Source organism: Galleria mellonella, unplaced genomic scaffold (genome assembly GCF_026898425.1).
Source record: "Galleria mellonella isolate WM207_F2 unplaced genomic scaffold, CSIRO_AGI_GalMel_v1 utg1812, whole genome shotgun sequence".
NCBI classification, from domain to species: Eukaryota; Metazoa; Arthropoda; class Insecta; order Lepidoptera; family Pyralidae; genus Galleria; species Galleria mellonella.
Window position 1 is genome coordinate 508668 of NW_026442022.1, and position 18190 is coordinate 526857.

General features: G+C 37.1%; 1 protein-coding gene across 3 annotated transcripts; it reads right to left on the reverse strand.

Moving 5' to 3' along the window:
• Positions 1-414: 414 nt before the first annotated feature.
• LOC113519085 (synaptic vesicle 2-related protein-like) lies at positions 415-17286 on the reverse strand. 3 transcript variants are annotated; one of them, XM_052893563.1, is made up of 12 exons: positions 17134-17286; positions 16815-16972; positions 12574-12735; positions 10225-10387; positions 6431-6552; positions 5766-6001; positions 5008-5159; positions 4144-4282; positions 3306-3428; positions 2537-2703; positions 1987-2114; positions 419-1662 (listed from the first exon to the last, which is right to left on the reverse strand). In XM_052893563.1, the coding sequence occupies exons 2-12, from the start codon at positions 16942-16944 to the stop codon at positions 1607-1609; spliced, it is 1578 nt and encodes a 525-aa protein (XP_052749523.1). In that variant the 5' UTR covers positions 16945-16972; positions 17134-17286; the 3' UTR covers positions 419-1606. The 3 variants fall into 3 exon arrangements, with proteins under 3 accessions (XP_052749525.1, XP_052749524.1, XP_052749523.1); XM_052893565.1 differs by lacking the exon at positions 4144-4282 and having other exon boundaries at positions 415-1662; positions 5000-5159; XM_052893564.1 differs by lacking the exon at positions 4144-4282 and having other exon boundaries at positions 416-1662; positions 5004-5159.
• Positions 17287-18190: the final 904 nt, after the last annotated feature.

Genomic DNA, 18190 nt, shown 5'->3' on the forward strand with positions numbered 1-18190 from the left:
TAATAGAAACAAAAACTACTCGATGGATTTTAACGAAACTTGGTACAATTATTCTTCATACTCCTGGACAGGTTATAGTATACTTTTCATCACACTGCGATAAATAGGAGCAGAGCAGTGAGGGGAAATGTTGGGAAAACTGGAGAAGTTACTCCATTTTTAAGCTTCCGTCGCGTGTGCATCCTTAATGGCCACTTTTTAAAATGTAAAAATGTCCACCCGTGCGACGGCGGGACGGGCCGCTAGTACGAAATAAATACAAACAAAAATAAAAACGTCCAATGCAAATAAATCCATTTATTAATATATATATATATATATATATATATATATATATATATATATATATATATATATATATATATATATATATATATATATATATATATATATATATATATATATATTATTCTACAATATTAATAACTTAATTCTAAATATTATACATCTTATATTATACTGTCTTTCAATAAATTTAATAAAATTATATATTCAATTTATTAATCATTGGTCAAGGGATGGGCAGCAGCGTCCCTCTTAAAACATCGACAAATCCTAACTGCCGTTGCCAATCTGCCTGCCAAGCGTGGCAATTACTGGCAAAACTGGCAAGGGGAGGCCAATATTCCGCAGTGGACAGTTATCGACTGATATCGGCATCATCATCATCATCATCACCATTACATTTTCATTAAATTTCATCAAAACAAACTGTTAATTATAATTCCTTGTAAGTCTTGTAAATATCACCTTTAATATAGTTGCATTCAGGCTGCGCTCATACACTGCTATGACCCTGAGTCACCTGCACTTTGATAAACAAGTATACCGTAGCAAAATTAGTTATTCTGATTTAAAAATCAAATTACAGAACCGATTTTGATGAAATATCGATAGGACAAGTCCGTATCCATTGAAACTTATACCTTTTAAAATAAAAAAAATCAAAACTCTTGAAATTCGGTTCATATTTGACAGCGAAATCGGTAGACAAATGTAAAAAATATATACAGTCGAACCTCCTTTTTTTAAAGTCGGTTTAAAATGACGACATGTTATGTCTCCGTATCCTGTAATCCTTATGAATAGTATGAATGTAAATGCGAGTTTGTTTATATTACCTTTGTGTTTTAACAGCTTGTTAATAATGTTTATATCAAGTACTATAGGGGATGTAAAAGGATATAGTGGCAAACAAGCATACAGCCCGTCTGATGGTAAACGGCCACTGTAACCTAAGACTAAGGCTTGCAACATTAGAGGCGCCACGTGTGCATTGCCGATCCTGAAGAAACCTTAAACCTTTTTGAAGAACCCCATACTGTAGTCTCTAGGGAAAACATCAGCATGGAGCTCATTCCAAAGCCTGAGCGTTCGCGAAAAAAATTCCTTTGAAACCGCACTGTACGTGACCATTTAGGTTCAAGCGTGTGAGGACGAATTCCCGGTTACGCAGGCGAAGCCAACAACTTCGTTAACTTTAAATTCGTTAAATTTGTCTTGATAATAAATAGACAAATTAATAGACGACCAGGATTTGGCTATTGACTCTGAACGTAGTGTCATGTTAATGATTGCTTTAAAGAATTTTGGAAATTCCCTATTGCTAATTCGGAAAGACATTGGTATCCGCAGGCAGGAAAGATGCTGCGACCGCCCCACCTGTAATATTAATTGAGAATTGAAATTGTCACGTCATATATCCATCTTAGCTACATGAAGTCGTCTTTCATCCGTCACCTTTGCTGGCCAACACTCCGTTCCGTACAAGACATCAGGCTGGAATATTCTCTTGTAAATTTTCGCTTTAAGTTTAAGGAGAATTCGCCAGTTGCAAGCAGTTGCCGTAATCTGTCGACATTTGTGTACTTTTGGGATTTTACTTTTATATTTACTTATCAGATTAAAACGCACAACGGCCCAAATGAGAGGCTAAGTGCGGAAAACAGAGTCTTTCTTACATTTTATCAGATTAAAGGTACTTACTAATGACCAAACCAGCAGCACCGTACATAGTCTCGTGGCAGTGGTCGGTCATCGCTCGGCTCACGATGTTCGTGCCGAAGAACGCGCTCAGCCTCGCCACCATCATGCCCACGCATGCCACCATGCCCCTGTTGACAATGATATTGTCACAGTGGATGTGACAAACAGAAATCGATTTCGAACTTTTTGACTCCTCTAATTCTTATTATGCACCCCTGATTTTGCTCTTTGAATTTCATTTTAAATAAATTTACTAAATCTCAGAACCATGCCATGTGTTCCACTGGACTCGAAAATTTTTAAGATCACCACTTATCTATTCATACATACATACATTAGTAATATCCATTATGGGCATCACAAAACCTACTGAAACGCTGATGATACTTCTCGTGCGTTGCCATTCCTAGTAGGTACGAAGTATTGATGTCAACCAGCATAATTGACTTTTGAAGAACTTTAAATTGGTACTATTTACCGTCTATTCGACGTGATTCTTTTTTGACTACATCAAAATTAGCCTACAGGAATATATCGTAATGTACATTACCTGTAAGAGGTTGGGAACAAGTCCACAAAATACGAGGAGACGACCCCAAACACCATGGCGGTGGTGAGGTACACGTAGAAGAGGGCCAGCCCAGCGATGGGCTGCTGCAGGTTGTTCAGACCCACCGCCGCCGCCGCTGCTATCACCATGATTACGATGGTCATTGCCTGGTAATTAACCCTCGTTTTTTTATGCGACTACTAAAAGATGTTCCACTTTGCTTGATTTCTTATAGTATATTTTGCTTTGACGTCACCAATTTGGAGGATAATCCATTTTAATCTTTAGAGTTTACTCCCGCGTTACTCTCTTATAAATTTTGTAATTGAAGTCGCCATTTTTATTTGCGACTTCAGTTACAAAATTATAAAGACAAAGACTGCTTGTTACAAAGTCAAATTTAAATAAACACACGAGCTGTCTTAAAATGTCAGTTTTTAGTCACCATTTCCTAAAACTTCTAGTTATTTGTTAAATACGAATAAATTTGTGACTAGGGTAGTCCCCAACCTAAGCGAGATCTGAAGGACAGAAGAGCACTTTTTGGCTAAACTGCAGAGTACACTGCACAGGATTCAAGTAAATATGCATGTAACTTATTCCACCATATCATTAGAATCTTTCGTCATCCCGAATGTGAAATATGAAAAATAATTTACTAGGATTGTCTTGTATTTTTTTTTATTTGCGGTGCGAAAAGTACTTGTTCTTATAACGATAGAATAAGCTCCGTTTAGTTTGTCATGTGTTGTGTGGTATTTGTAAGTACCTTCCGCTTGTGCGCGCACTGCGATATGAGCGCGTTGAGTACGAAGAACGAGAGGCCGTGCACGCAGCCCGCCAGGATCGTCAGGTCGTTGATCGTGTCCGTGCACACTGACGCGTCCTGTACCTTCAACGACAGACAGACATTTCCCGGTTATTATTTCGTGATTTCGCTAAGTTTTTGTTCCCAAAGAGGGTTGACGTCAGGTAGGCGGCCGGTTGGAAAACTATAAGCCAAATCCTATGGTAATATGGATAAAATCATATTATGCCGATCCCAAATAATAATTGGAATAAGGGTAGGAAGATGATGATTTCGCTGAGACGTCTGGGTACAGAAGCATAACACCTCAATACTTAGAAACGAACTGTAAGAGGAGTACCGCTCAGTACCTGTTACTGTGATATCTGGAGTACTGTGCACATTCATAAACGACGTTTATTCTGTACTTAACCTTGATGTGACTACTCCACCTAACTTACACTGTTGCAGAAGACCAGAAAACTGATTCTCTCAGGCCGCTGTAAGGGATCCAAATATCTTTGGTTGGCCAATGGATGATGATTTCGGGAGATGTTGTATAAAGTCGAGCAGGAACCTATCCCATTCGTGTTTCAACCGTGAAGCAGTTGTGTTTGCATGGCTGTGTTTCAGTTTAAACGACGTTTATTCTGTACAGAGGAATAACACCTGAGTCCTCAGGAATGGCAACGCATGGGGAGTATCATGTTGCGGAACAGAAAACTGTTATGTCCATGGTACTGCTGTATGCGATCCAAATATCTTTGGTTGGCCAATGTTGTATAAAATAAAAAAGATACATATAAAGATGATGGTATACCTGTGTCTCAGTTTCATCTACTGTGGTAGAGTTAGATAGAGCAAACAGATCACAGAAGCTGGCGTCGGCCGCGCTCGTCGCGTACGACGTGAAGAAAACGTTGAAGATCGTCGGCAGGATTATGGCAAAGCTGTTATTTCTGTAAATCACGAACAAACGAGGTGATCTTGCGCCTTCTTGGGCTGATTTTGGATCTTTGTACAATATCTTAAATGATCGAGAAAAGTATAAAAATGACGGAACAATTAGAATGAAATTAATTTATTAGTTAAGTAATATCATCATAATAGCTGAACATAAGCCTCCCCTTGGGGGCTTTGCCAGTAGTTGCCATACTTGGCAGTATTATTAAAAAATATATTGGGACAAAAATATTTTCTGTCAATTTTTTATGACTGTGTAGATTATGCTCCATAAAAATATACTTCGATTTTAACAAAATTGATATGAAACCAACATGTGCTTGTATTTCTTTTATTTTAATTATCAAACTATCAATATACTTAAAAAAATTACTTCACTATTAAAGAAAATCAGTACTTATGGTACAGACAAGGAACTCAACCGTCTTGATGAATGAATGAACCGTTAAAATCGTTTCAAAATTGGCGCAATTATATATACCCAAAAAGAACTCACGTTTATCATCATCTTCCTACCCTTATCCCAATCATTTGGGGTCGGCGTAATATGATTTTATCCATATTACAAAAAGATTTGGTTTTTTAGTTTTACGACCGGCCACCTGCCTGACGTCAACCCTCTTTGGGATCTCAAAAAGAACTCACGTTCATTGATACAAAATAACAAATATTAATTAGGACCATAAAGCTTTAAAAAAACAAAAAATTAATACCTACGTACGCGATATAAATGACGAAAGTCAAGTAATATAATAGTATAGTTCTAGTGAGTAGAGGCGGTTTGAACAGTGGCGCTATTTGTGTCCACAGGGAACGCAGCGAGAACTCGCCCACCTCCTCAGTACTACCATCCAACAGATATATTTCTTTAACCTAGAAAAAAATTTGTAAGTTATCAGATTTTTCATGGAAAGAGAAAGGTTTATTCGATGTCATTTCTGTACTAGAAATAGTAGAGTATGATAGGATTTTATTTACTACTGTCTTCTTGTTTTACCACAAATTTAAACAAATAAGTGAATTTATATTATTATTTTTACATAATTCATAACTTCCCTCTTAAGGACCCCATCTTGTTGATAGTTCGTTAGCCATCTTCCCAGATGGCCACTAACTCCAGGCCGAATTTCAGAGCTCTAGGTAGAGAAACTAACGTATTATGCAAGCAGTATCTAAGAGCTTCGCTTTCTGCATCTTTTCTGGAAGAGAATTGCATCGGAATGCAAACCGTAGAACCCCTAGAAGAAGACTTCCGGATGAAAATGAAACAATTGTCGAAAACGACAAACATATTACATTACATCCCTATTTATCATATCTAATAAAATTTTTACTCTTTTTTTTTTTTACAACACAGGGGGCAAACGAGCATGCGGCTCACCTGATGGTAAGTGACTACCGCCGCCCATGATCACCCACAACACCAGCGGCATTGCAGGTGTGCTGCCGGCCTACTCATATTAATGTCGCAATACTTACAGGGAAGTCTTTTTCATCACCACCATTCTTCACATATATCCTCTTCAGAACATCTATACTTTCTTCGTTTCGTCCAACGTTGGCCAAGAATTTGGGACTCTCGCTGTAGAAATACAGCATCAGCGCGCCTAGCCCCAGCGGCAGCGCCATGACCTGAGTGAGCAGTCGCCACGGCCGGTACACGATCGCCAGAAATTGGAACGAGAAGTCCAGCTTCATTATCAGGTAACCCCATACTATTAATGATAGAAATAACGCCTGATGGTGAAGATATTCTCAGAAACTTGACTTTTTGTGGGAATTTACATTGCCAACTAACTCTCCAATGATGGAATACATCGATAACAAACCATACCAGAGGGAGACTTTGTACAAAAGTCGATTGCTTTGGTACCTCTGTCCCATTCGTGTTTCAACCGTGAAGCAGTTGTGTTTGCATGGCTGTGTTTCGGTTTGAAGGGTGGGATATGGCGTGAATTTACTGGGTACAGAGGAATAACACCTGAGTCCTCAGGAATGGCAACGCATGGGGGTATCATGAACGAAACAGTATACTCTGTTATGTCCGTGATACTGCTCATGTCTATAGGCGATAGTTACCACTTTCCATCAGGTGGGCCGTCAGCTTGTTTGCCATTTTAAGTTGTGTAAAAACAAATACTGACCGTAGTATATGGTGGGCGTGATCATGAGTGCGCTGGTCACAAGCAGCATGTAGCGCGCGCGCAGCCGCGCCGCGCAGCACTCGCCCAGCAGCGCGTACGTCGCCGACTCCGCCGCGCTTGACCTATACACCGTATACAACCTCTATTGAGAACATTAGCAATCCCATTGTATCAACTTCCAGCAGCAGCATTTCCCAACCGATATGACTTCGTAACCTTACGAGAAAAGAACATATTCCTTTTTAAAAGGCCGGCAGCAATTTTTTTTTTATACAACTTAGAATGGCAAACAAGCTGACTGCCCACCTGATGGAAAGTAGTAACCGTCGCCTATAGACATGAGCAGTACCATGGATATAACAGAGTATACTGTTTCGTTCATGATACCCCCCATGCGTTGCCATTCCTGAGGACTCGGGTGTTATTCCCTTCAAACCGAAACACAGCCATGCAAACACAACTGCTTCACATCTGCAATACCTCTGGTGTTGTGGGTGATCATGGGTGGCGGTAGTCATTTACTGTCAGGTGAGCCGCACGCTCGTAGCCCCCTATGTTATAAAAAAAAGTAAATTACATAATGAAATATGTTTTATGTATACTTTTTTATGTTCTCCCTGAAAACCATCGTGATCGATTTATTGTCGAATTCGTCACGATTTGAAGATTTTTAAGTTAATGGGTGATATTAGAATGGTAACCCCGTCTGCGCTATCGGTATACACTGGCGGGGCACCAGTGAGGGATGATGGGTGACGATGAAGGCAGGTCAGTTAGCCCATCGTGACAAATTTCACTAGAGTTAACCACGATGGTTTCCAGGGGGAACCGCGTGGAGGTCGACCCATCTGGCAATGAAGAATTCCCCCTACGATTTAAAGGTTAGGATATGGCGTGAATTTACTGGGTACAGAGGAATAACACCTGAGTCCTCAGAAAATATGGGGGTATCATGGACGAAACAGTATACTCTGTTATGTCCATGGTACTGCTCATGTTTATAGGCGACGGTTATCACTTTCCATCAGTCGGGCCGTCAGCTTGTCTGCCATTCTGAGTTGTATAAAAAAATAGTATTGTATTGTAGCATGATTTATGTACGAGTATGTATAATTTATGTAAGTTCTATATGTCTGATATTGTATATTATAGATTGTTTTGTATCATTCTTTAAATGGTGCAAAAAAAAGGAAAAAAACTCTATTTCACATTTTATTCTATTCATACAGGCAGAGTTTATTCATTCAAATGCCCATCCAATATAGTAAGTTATAACATCAGAATGGATGGATGAATGGATGTGCAAAAACTATTGAATGGATCCATACGGATACCGTTATCGCGCTTGGCTTGCTAACAATGCTAACAATGGGGCTGTTAGACCCCATCGCTAACAATCCCTTTCCACCCTATATCCTTACTTAGCAAATAGTATACTTAATGTACTGATCCACGCGGATGAAGCTGCGAAATATGACTAGTCTTAATTACTCTAATCAATTATATTTAGTTAGTAATGAAGTTAAATGTAATAGTTTTTCATAATAGTTGAACTATGGCGCAGTATCATGAATAGCAGCAAGCAGTGTTCGTGTACAAGGTTGAAGGGAATCATTAGCATTGCTTTACGACGTTTGTATTGAAGATTACGTCTAAATAACCAGTATTGTACTTATTCCGTGTTTATGTAAAAACTTAAAATATTTCATATTGTTTATGTTTGCTAAATAAACAATTTTTAAAAAAAGAATAAAGTTACACGTTATTTAACACTTTATATAGTTCCTGTGCTCGGAGTTTCTTTGAAATGAAATGGAATATTTATTTGCTTTTAACAGATATTTAACGTAATAAAGGCTATTGAACTGTTTGGCATCTGTTTAATTGCCATACAATTGTAGGCATGCAAATTTAATGTAATAATATTGTTGATTATTAAAATTAATGAAAAAATAAATTTACAATAAACCAATAAATTTGTACAAGTATATGACAAAGACAAAGTAAAATTAATAATTACATTTTTTATTTTGAAATAAAATGAAATGAGTTTATTATTATTAAACAGTTTAAAATTATTACAAAAGCTATGTGGTATTAATTTTTTTGTTTTCTTTGCAAATTGCCTTCACAGATGTAGGCATGCAAATATTTTATATTTTATAAAAAAAAGCGGTAAACAAAATTATAATTCAATTATATTATTTAATTTGATCTTACATATTAAAAGTCTAAATTATAGTATTTTATTTTAATAGCAAATAAAAATTATAGATTTTATATTAATAGCAAACTACAATCCATTTCAAGTTTTAAATTATTACAAATTATTTACTTTTTACGTTAAAAAATAGATTTTATAAACAATATTTCTAATGTGTGAGTAATTAAGATATTTATGGGGAAAAAAGGTTCTTGAGTGGCTATCCTGTACGAGCAAACGCAGTGTAGAGCGATCCCCCACCTCAAATGCGTTGCAGGGAGTCAGTGGATACAGGTAGATAGATAGATAGATAATTTACTTGCATTACTTGTAACATAGCTACATAATACATAAAAACTACATAAAAAAAAACGAGTTAACATAAATGATTAAAAAAAATATTGCTTGGATACCTCTGTCCCATTCATGTTTCTACCGTGAAGCAGTTGTGTTTGCATGGCTATGTTTCGGTTTGAAGGGTGGGATATGGCGTGAATTTACAGGGTACAGAGGAATAACACCCGAGTCCTCAGGAATGGCAACGCATGGGGGGTATCATGGGCGAAACAGTATACTCTGTTATGTCTATGGTATTGCTCATGACAATAGGCAACGGTTACCACTTTCCATCAGGTGGGCCGTCAACTGTTTGCCATTCTAAGTTGTATAAAAAGAAAAAAAAAGCCAAGTACAATTTTCTTTTGTGCGTGTGCCATAACAATACAAAATGGCCACAACTCAGTTTATTGCTTCGCCCTCAAAAGAGCAAAGCACTGATATTCTGTTGCGGCCAAAGGGAATAGGGTAACAATAAAACAATACTACCAGATTATCCGTACAATAAACAGACTGGTGGCTCAGGGCAGTTTCTTATGGCGGTCTGTGAGGAGGGTTTATGTTTAGCATAGATGCTGGACGTTAATGACATTTAAAAGAAATTGGAAATTAAATGGAAATAAATGATTTCGGTTTAATGAAATCGTCATCATCAAGAATGAATCATCGAATTAGCATAATCACGTGCCCAATGAATATGCAAACGAGTGTATCTTGATACCTAAAAAGCGACTTTAACCGTAAACAAAAAAAACGCCGTACGACGTTATGTTTGAAGACACATTGCGAGTTCTAAGTTGTATAAAAAAAAATCTGCCTGATGTAACAATGTCTCGGTCTTCCTCCTCCCCTCCTTCCTTCTATCTTACCTTCTATTATAATGTTCATAAGTTCGTCGTGTCGTATCAAGTGTCCCAACATTTTTTCCCTTCTGACCTCAATAGTTCTTATAATTTGTCTCTTTTCCTTAACCCTAAGTAGGACCTCCTCATTACTTATTCGATCTATTTTTATACCACTGAGGTGGCAACCAAGCATACGGTCCACCTGATGCTCAGCGGTTACCATAGCCTATGAACGCTTGCAATACCAGTGGCATTACGCGCGCGTTGTCGACCTTAATCTTTCCAGCAAATTTTTTTTTTGCACCGACAAGAGGAAGCTTTTATTTATTTATTTATTACATCCACTGGGTGAGCCTTACAGTCTTCCAATACGCTCGCTCTCCATTCTTATCCAGCAAAATGAAACTTACAAAGCAGAACTTATAAATCTGAAGGCGGCCAGCATCTGCCAGTTGGGCGCGAAGCTGCTGAACACGGAGCTGAGGAAGCTACCGCACATGGCCCACATGAGCACCAGCTTCCTGCCCCTGGTGTCCGACAGGTAGCCCCACGGGTACGACATCACTATTATACCTGGAGACCGCAAACAGCATTATAAGTGAGGTGCATGAGACATAAGTTGTTGCTTACATGACTTATCGTGACATTCAAGTTTAAATGCTTTTAAATTCAGCCACTTTTAAATTCTCATTTTTTTATGAATACAGGGTCCGGAAAATTGTTATCTGTTGCGAAGAGCTCGCAAGAAACTAAACAGTTAATCTTTTAAATCTCTGTTGACATTGTTTATTTATTTATTTATTCATTAGTACAAATACATATATGTGTACATGAGAAAACTGTAAATCGAAAATTCAAAATTTCTCCCAGTCAAAACCATGTAAATGTCAGAAAATGCATAATTTTGCTATTTAACAGTTGTGATTTTTTGATATACAGAAATAAAAATAAAATTATGTAATATATATAAACTGTTTTTTTATTTAATATATGTGAATGACACTGTGAAATATATAATATATTTTCAGTAGATAATATTTAATTTTATGCGAAGAAATACAGACACATATATGATATATACTAATCATACACGGGATTGTGAGATGTATAAGCGCACGTCTTACGGCGGTTCAAACACAGTAGCATTTAGTAAGTCGAAAAAGTGAAAAAAAACCCTTATTTTGTAAAGACGGAAAACGTGTAAAACAAGTACCGTGTAAATCGGAGGATAGGTGTATATGTACATGGCGGATTTAATGCTAAAAGCATTCTCTCCCAGTCAACCACGAGGAAGTGTCAGAATACTCGAATGCGGTACTAGTAATTATTGATATACATACATACAAAAATTATATATATATATATAAACGAATAAATATATATGAATAACAAATATACTTACACATATATGATATATACTATATTATACACGAAATTGAGAATAATATAAAGTACTTACTGCTCAGATAAAGTAAAAAAGTGAGCGTGAACGTTTTTTTTAAAGACGGTTTAGTCGGTATTTAATTAATGGCATAGCTTTGTTCCAGAAAAAAGAATGTTGAGAAAAGAGTTTGAAGCGTAACCAGTACGGTGAGAGGGGAAAGATAATTGGAGAGTATTATTGGAACGAAGGTTACGTTCGTGAGTTTCAAAAAGATACTGGAATTTACTGCTTAAGTAGTCAGGAGACTGGGGGTTTCGAAGAAGAGTGTAGAGGGTACAAAGATTATGTGTATTTATTTAAATGTACTTTGTTTAAAATCACATGGTTGTTAAAAGCTCTTGCATGGTCGACTAACACCATGCACATTTGTCATTCAAGAAATCGTTTAGTGTTTATATGTAAATGTAGTTGCAAGTACCACGCTTGGCAGGTAAGTTGGCAGTTTTTTTATTGAATGATAATGGAATGGTAGCCTGCGCTAACGGAATACGCTGGCGGAGCACCAGTGAAGGGTGATCGATGAGAATGAAAACAATCCAGTTAGCCCATCATGATTGGAATTAACCATGATAGTTTCTGGAATTAATCATGGCTGGGTATATTCTAGCAATGGGATTCTCAGTCTCCATTACTAACAATCCCTTTCCCCCTGGTTACCGCAGATAGGTTTTAGTTACGTTTTAAAAGGGACGTTACTGCCCATCCTTAGACTATTAAGTTCCCTTAGTCGCCTCTTACGACAACCACAGAAAAGAAAAGAAGGAATTCTATTATATCGTCATATCAGCCTTTAACTGTCCACTGCTGAACATAAGCCTTCCCCTTGGTGGGTTTTGCCAGTAGTTACCACGCTTGGCAGGTGGATTGGTAACCGCAGTTAGGCTTTACAGATGTATTAAGAAGGACGCTGCTGCCCATCCCTTCGTGTTTCAACCGTAAAGCAGTTGTGTTTGCATGACTGTGTTTCGGTTTGAAGGGTAGGATATGGCGTGAATTTACTGGGTACGGAGGAATAACACCTGAGTCCTCAGGAATGGCAACGCATGGGGGTATCATGGGCGAAACAGTATACTCTGTTATGTCCATGGTCACCCACTATCCCGTGGGTGTCGTAAGAGCCGACTTCTTTTTTATGTTTTTTTTATACAACTTAGAATGACAAACAAGCTGACGGCCCACCTGAGTGAAAGTAGTAACCGTCGCCTATACACATGAGCAGTACCATGGACATAACAGAGTATACTGTTTCACCTATGATACCCCCCATTGAAAGAGGTGGCCTATTCTATGCCGGTCAGCCATATTATATACTAACCAGCAAATGGCATGGAAGAGAGTACCCCGATCTCCGCAAGTCCCATGCCCAGGTCGCACGTGGCTGCTGTGACGATGATGCCCAGTCCGAAGATGTCGATGCCCATGGCGGTGATCACCATGAAACAGGCCATCAACAAACCCAGGTTGTATTTGCCGTGACCTTTAACAATTAATACATGTACATTTTATTTAGCAAACGTTATAGACTATTTATTAACCGATTTCAAAATTAAGGAGGTTCTCAATAATGTTAATTTTTTTTATATTAGTTACCTCATAACAACAAAAATGGATCCAAGTTATCTAAAAATAAATAAATAAATAAAATAAAAAAATAACTCCGTCAGTTTTAAACTGATCTAAAAAAATATTTTTTGTCTGAAAGAATGTAGTTACAGATTTGTTCTATAGAAATTTTATTACAATCGGTGCAGTAATTTAATTTTAAATCAAAATAATTGTTATTTATAGGCACACAACTTTTAATTTTTCAAAAATGTAATTTTTATCTTTTTCTTTTTAATATTTTTTTTCATAAAATCGATAATATGAACAAGTACCTATAAAAATTATATACAAAATAAATAATCTAAAAATCCTAATTTGTAAATTTTGAATAAATCTAAAAAATAAATATAATTTTAAACTAACAATCAGTCAAAACAACTTTCACATTCCGTACCCGACCCAAAGGTCCCCATAACGCTTGCACCGTTTCAACGTCGGATTGCCTACGCTGGATATCTTTATAATTATAAACTATCATTAAATGATAAATATCGTGAGTCATACAGTATTTCATATTACGTACTAACTTCAGAGATATAAATAATAACAAATATTCTATCCTCTATGTTTTAGGGACGCTGCTGCCCATCCTTCGTCCTCACTTAGTCGGTTTTTACAATACCCACGGGAAGGGGGGAAAGGGATTGTTAGGAATGGAGACTGAGACCCCTTTGCTAGCAATATACCCAACCAGGTCGACCTCCTCGCGGTTCTCCCTGGAAACTATCATGGTTAATTCCTGATGAATTCATCATGATGGGCTAACTGGCCTGTTTTCATTCTCATCTATCACCTTTAACTGGTGCTCCGCCAGCGTATCCCGTTAGCGCAGGCAGGGTTACCCATCCATCAAAAAAAAATACCCACGGGAAAAGAAGGAACCCATTGTATTCATTACACATAAAACAAATAAGTAGAAACCTATCAGTTCATGAAAAAGTTTAAAGACGTCACAGTTTTTTTATACTCTTATACGTTTCACGACAGTAAGTTTGTTTTGCGCAACTTAGAATAACAAACGATTTTCTAGTTCCCCATGACGTGTCCTCCCGTTCGACGAAATCTCTTATCCTCAAAATCCCTTCACACTCATCTACGCGGTATAGTGGATCTTTTACCGTCCATGCTGCTGGATTGTGGTATTCTCTTCCCATATCTATCCGTGAAAGTCAATCCCTAAATATTTTTAAGAGAAGACTTAATGAGCATCTTCTATCTCTATGAACATATATTTATTTATCTATATATGTATGTACGTATATTGTATATATATGTGTATGTGTGTGTAAGTATATGCATAGATGTAGGTATATATTTATGTATATGTATATGTGTATTTGTACGATTAAATATAATGTAATTAATTTAATTTTGTCTGTTTGAAAATTCTCACAATATTGTACACTGCTGTATCTGCTGACATTGATGCTCCTTTCCACTTTGGGTGTTGCTAGAAGAGAACTCTATTAGAGTTAAGCTCGCCTTTGTACATTTGTTTACCTCTGTTATATGTTTATATATAATTAGTGTGTACCATAAAGTATTAAATAAAAAAAAAAAACAAATTAACGGCCTACCTATTAGGCTAATAGACCTGTCTTTTCATTCTCACCTATCATCCCTTACTGGTGCCCCGCCAGCGTATACCGTTTGCACAAACAAGATTACCATTTCATTGTCATCCATCAAAAAAAGCCCCTATGACTCTTACGTCCGGTGATCGGTCGTCCCTTGAATTGGTAGACAGCAAAAGTCGCCAGTTCGGAGGCCGACCACATACTCATTTGTTGTAGTATCCGGCCGTTCATTTATCTTCCTAATGCTCCTCAAATATTGCGCCCACCAAGTACCCTCTCGTATAGGCATTCCGTCACCCGTATTCAATAGCGAGGACGGGATGCCTTAAACACTGTACTGCAAACCATAAAAAAAGCCCCTATGACTCATAGATTGCTATTCCTGAGGCCTAAGTTATACCTCAGTAGTGCCTTCATCATTGAATTGACGCAAATTGAATTTAAAAGCCTTCTAAATAAGTACTTAATTATATTAATTAATTTAATAATATACAACACATGCTCCGGTAATAATATCGACATTACAAAAACAGGTTTTTATCACGAGAGTGCGTTTTGACTATTTCGAATATTTGAGGTCAAATATCCGAGGTCAAACTGTGGAACTAATTGCGTTACTATAATGTAATGTTTGAAATTATTGATATTTATTTATTTATTTACACATAAACTAAACAAACTTTTCATTTAAATAATATAATTAATTAGATACAATCGTTCTTTAAGAAAAATTATATAAATTATACATATTAAATATAACAAAACAACATAATGATGAAGATTACGCAATTATATAATAACGTTACTATTTTACTTTGAATTTAGAATAAAAAGAAAAACACAATGAATGTAGCAGTGTTTGTGCAAAGGACCTAACTCAGCGTATGTCGCAGTTACAAATCTGAAGTTACGACACTGATTTTCAGTAGGCCCTAAATACGTAATCAGTCTTTAACTGTCCACTGCTGAACATAAACCTCCTCTTTAGGGGGTTCTGCCAGTAGTTGCCACGCTTGGCAGGCGGATTGGCAACCGCAGTTAGGCGGGGGGAAAGGGATTATCAATGGAGTTTGACAGCCCCGCTGCTAGCAATATCAGGTCGACCTCCACGTGGTTCCCCCTGGAAACCATTCCGAACAATTCTTGTTGAATTCGCCACGATGGGCTAACTGACCTACTTCATCCTCACCTATCATCGTTCACTGGTGCCCCGCCGGTGTATACCGATAGCGCAGGCGGGGTTACCATTCCATTATCACCCATTAAAAAAAAAACCGCAGTTAGGCTTTAGTGAGGTTTTGAAAGGGACGCTGCTGCCTATCCCTCTCCCCCCAATACATACATACATATACGCATACAGTATGTATATACCTAGTAAATTTGTTAAACAAATAAAATTTAATAAACTCATTTTCATATTTATAATATTAATAAGTAATATATTGATTTATTTAGCAACTTAATACATAACTTACATATTTCAGACAAAAGCCTATTTCTATTTTGATTCTCATCAACTCGTAATGTTTATTTATATTTGTTATAAAATATAATAACATAATTTTGCAAAAGGTTAAATATTACAATACCAGTTTTAGGCCTCGAATTGAATCCGGCTAACTTTACCTTAAGAGCGTCGACTGCAGTATAATTAATAACATTTATTTTTAAATACTTAAACTGGCAAACAAGCTGCCGGCCCACCTAAATAAGGTAATCCGTCAGCGTGATGTCAGTGATGGGAAATGTTTTTTTTTTTATATACAACTTATAATGGCAAACAAGCTGACGGCCCACCTGATGGGAAGTTTAACCGTCGCCTATAGACAGTTGAGTTACCATGGGCTGTGTATACTGTTTCGCCCATGATACCCCCATGCGTTGCCATTCCTGAGGACTCAGGTGTTATTCCTCTGTACCCTGTAAAATTGACGCCATATTTGATTCTTCAAACCAAAACACAGCCCTGCAAACACAACTGCTTCACAGTAGAAACAAGTATGGGACAGAGGTGTCCAAACAAATAACTTTTACCACTTTCCACCAGGGGGCCGTCAGCTTGTTTGCCATTCTAAGTTGTATGAAAAAAATACATTTATACTATAAATGTGTTTTTTACTGTAAATGTGACACTGTTCATTTTTTTATATATATTTTTTCTTATGTACTCGTAATTGCGAATTTGTATACCTCAATAGATGGGGTTGATCATAGAGGACTTATCTTGTTTTACCAACCATTGTTACCTATGTATCACAAAATAAATAAATAAAAAATAAAAATAAATAAATAAAAAAAAGTAAAACTACTGACTGATCTGTTAAAGTATTAATGAAGTGCAGTATCATCATAAGGGAACATAGGTTTAACAAACCTGTTAAATCTAACGCTTCCTCGTAACTGTATCGACCGATGTCTTCCTTTTTCCTAGCTGCTCCCATAGAGTTCATCTCTATGTCATCCAGGTCTCCAGTCTTATCGTAACTCTCGTTAACCGCCGCCATTTGCAATGTTTTGTCTCTCCAATCTAAACTAATATCATAAAAGGAAAATATTTGATGTTTTGTTTGTAATTGATAAATTCAAAATACACTTAAACGATTTTTAAAATTCCTGCATTTATAGAAAACTACTTTATCAGCGAGTAATATGGTTTATATTTCATTAAAAAAACAATCGATCCAATTATGTACCCGTGTGAAGTCAGGGCGAGTAACTAGTCACTTATAAATACACTGTCTTCACTGGCATTTAATAAAATACTTTGGAATAACCATTTTTTGTTTATATTTACGCGAAGTATAGTTTTCGATTCGGCACTCATACAGAACCGGTCTGTATTAAAGGCCGAGAAATACTGACCAACAGCTATACATACTTTTAAATAGGTATTGAGAAGGTCATACGGTCTTATCTCTCGAGATACCCCATCGTATCTGAGTGAGACTGATCAATGGTCGCGTTTTGGTGCGAATCTCGCACATTTGTCATCGACAGATCATTTTGAGTATCGCGCTTCTTTGCATTGCTCTTGTAAGCGAGCAATGGTACGTGAAATTATGAAATACACAGTTTCAAAGTTGGAATATTGTCACTTTGTTTACAAATTTATAAGAAAAAGTCTATATCAAATTCTACGTCTGACTTTTGAATAGTTTTATACACCAAGTTACAATGTTTTTAGAATTTCATTCAATTGACCGATATAAAAAGTAACCTAGCTATGTCCTACTAGAGGGGAAAGGGATTGTTAGTAATGGAGACTGAGAATCCCATTGCTTGCAATATACCCAACCAGGTCGACCTACTCGCGGTTCCCCTGGAAACTATCATGGTTAATTCCTGATGAATTCATCATGATGGGCTAATGGGCCTGTTTTCATTCTCATCTATCACCCTTCACTGGTGCTCCACCAGCGTATACCGTTAGCGCAGGCGGGGTTACCATACCATTTTCGTCCATAAAAAAAAAGCTATGTCTTACTATCAGAGGAATAACACCTGAGTCCTCAGGAATGGCAACGCATGGGGGGGTATAATGGGCGAAACAGTATACTCTGTTATGTCCATGGTACTGCTCATGTGTATAGGCGACGGTTACCACTTTCCATCAGGTGGGCCGTCAGTTTGTTTGCCATTCTAAGTCGTATAAAAAAAAATCATCCCACGGATTGATATAATTTTGAAAAATAATATATAGCTATTAAATTGTATAGAGAGAGCCTCGAGCCTCAAAAACGAGTCAACTTT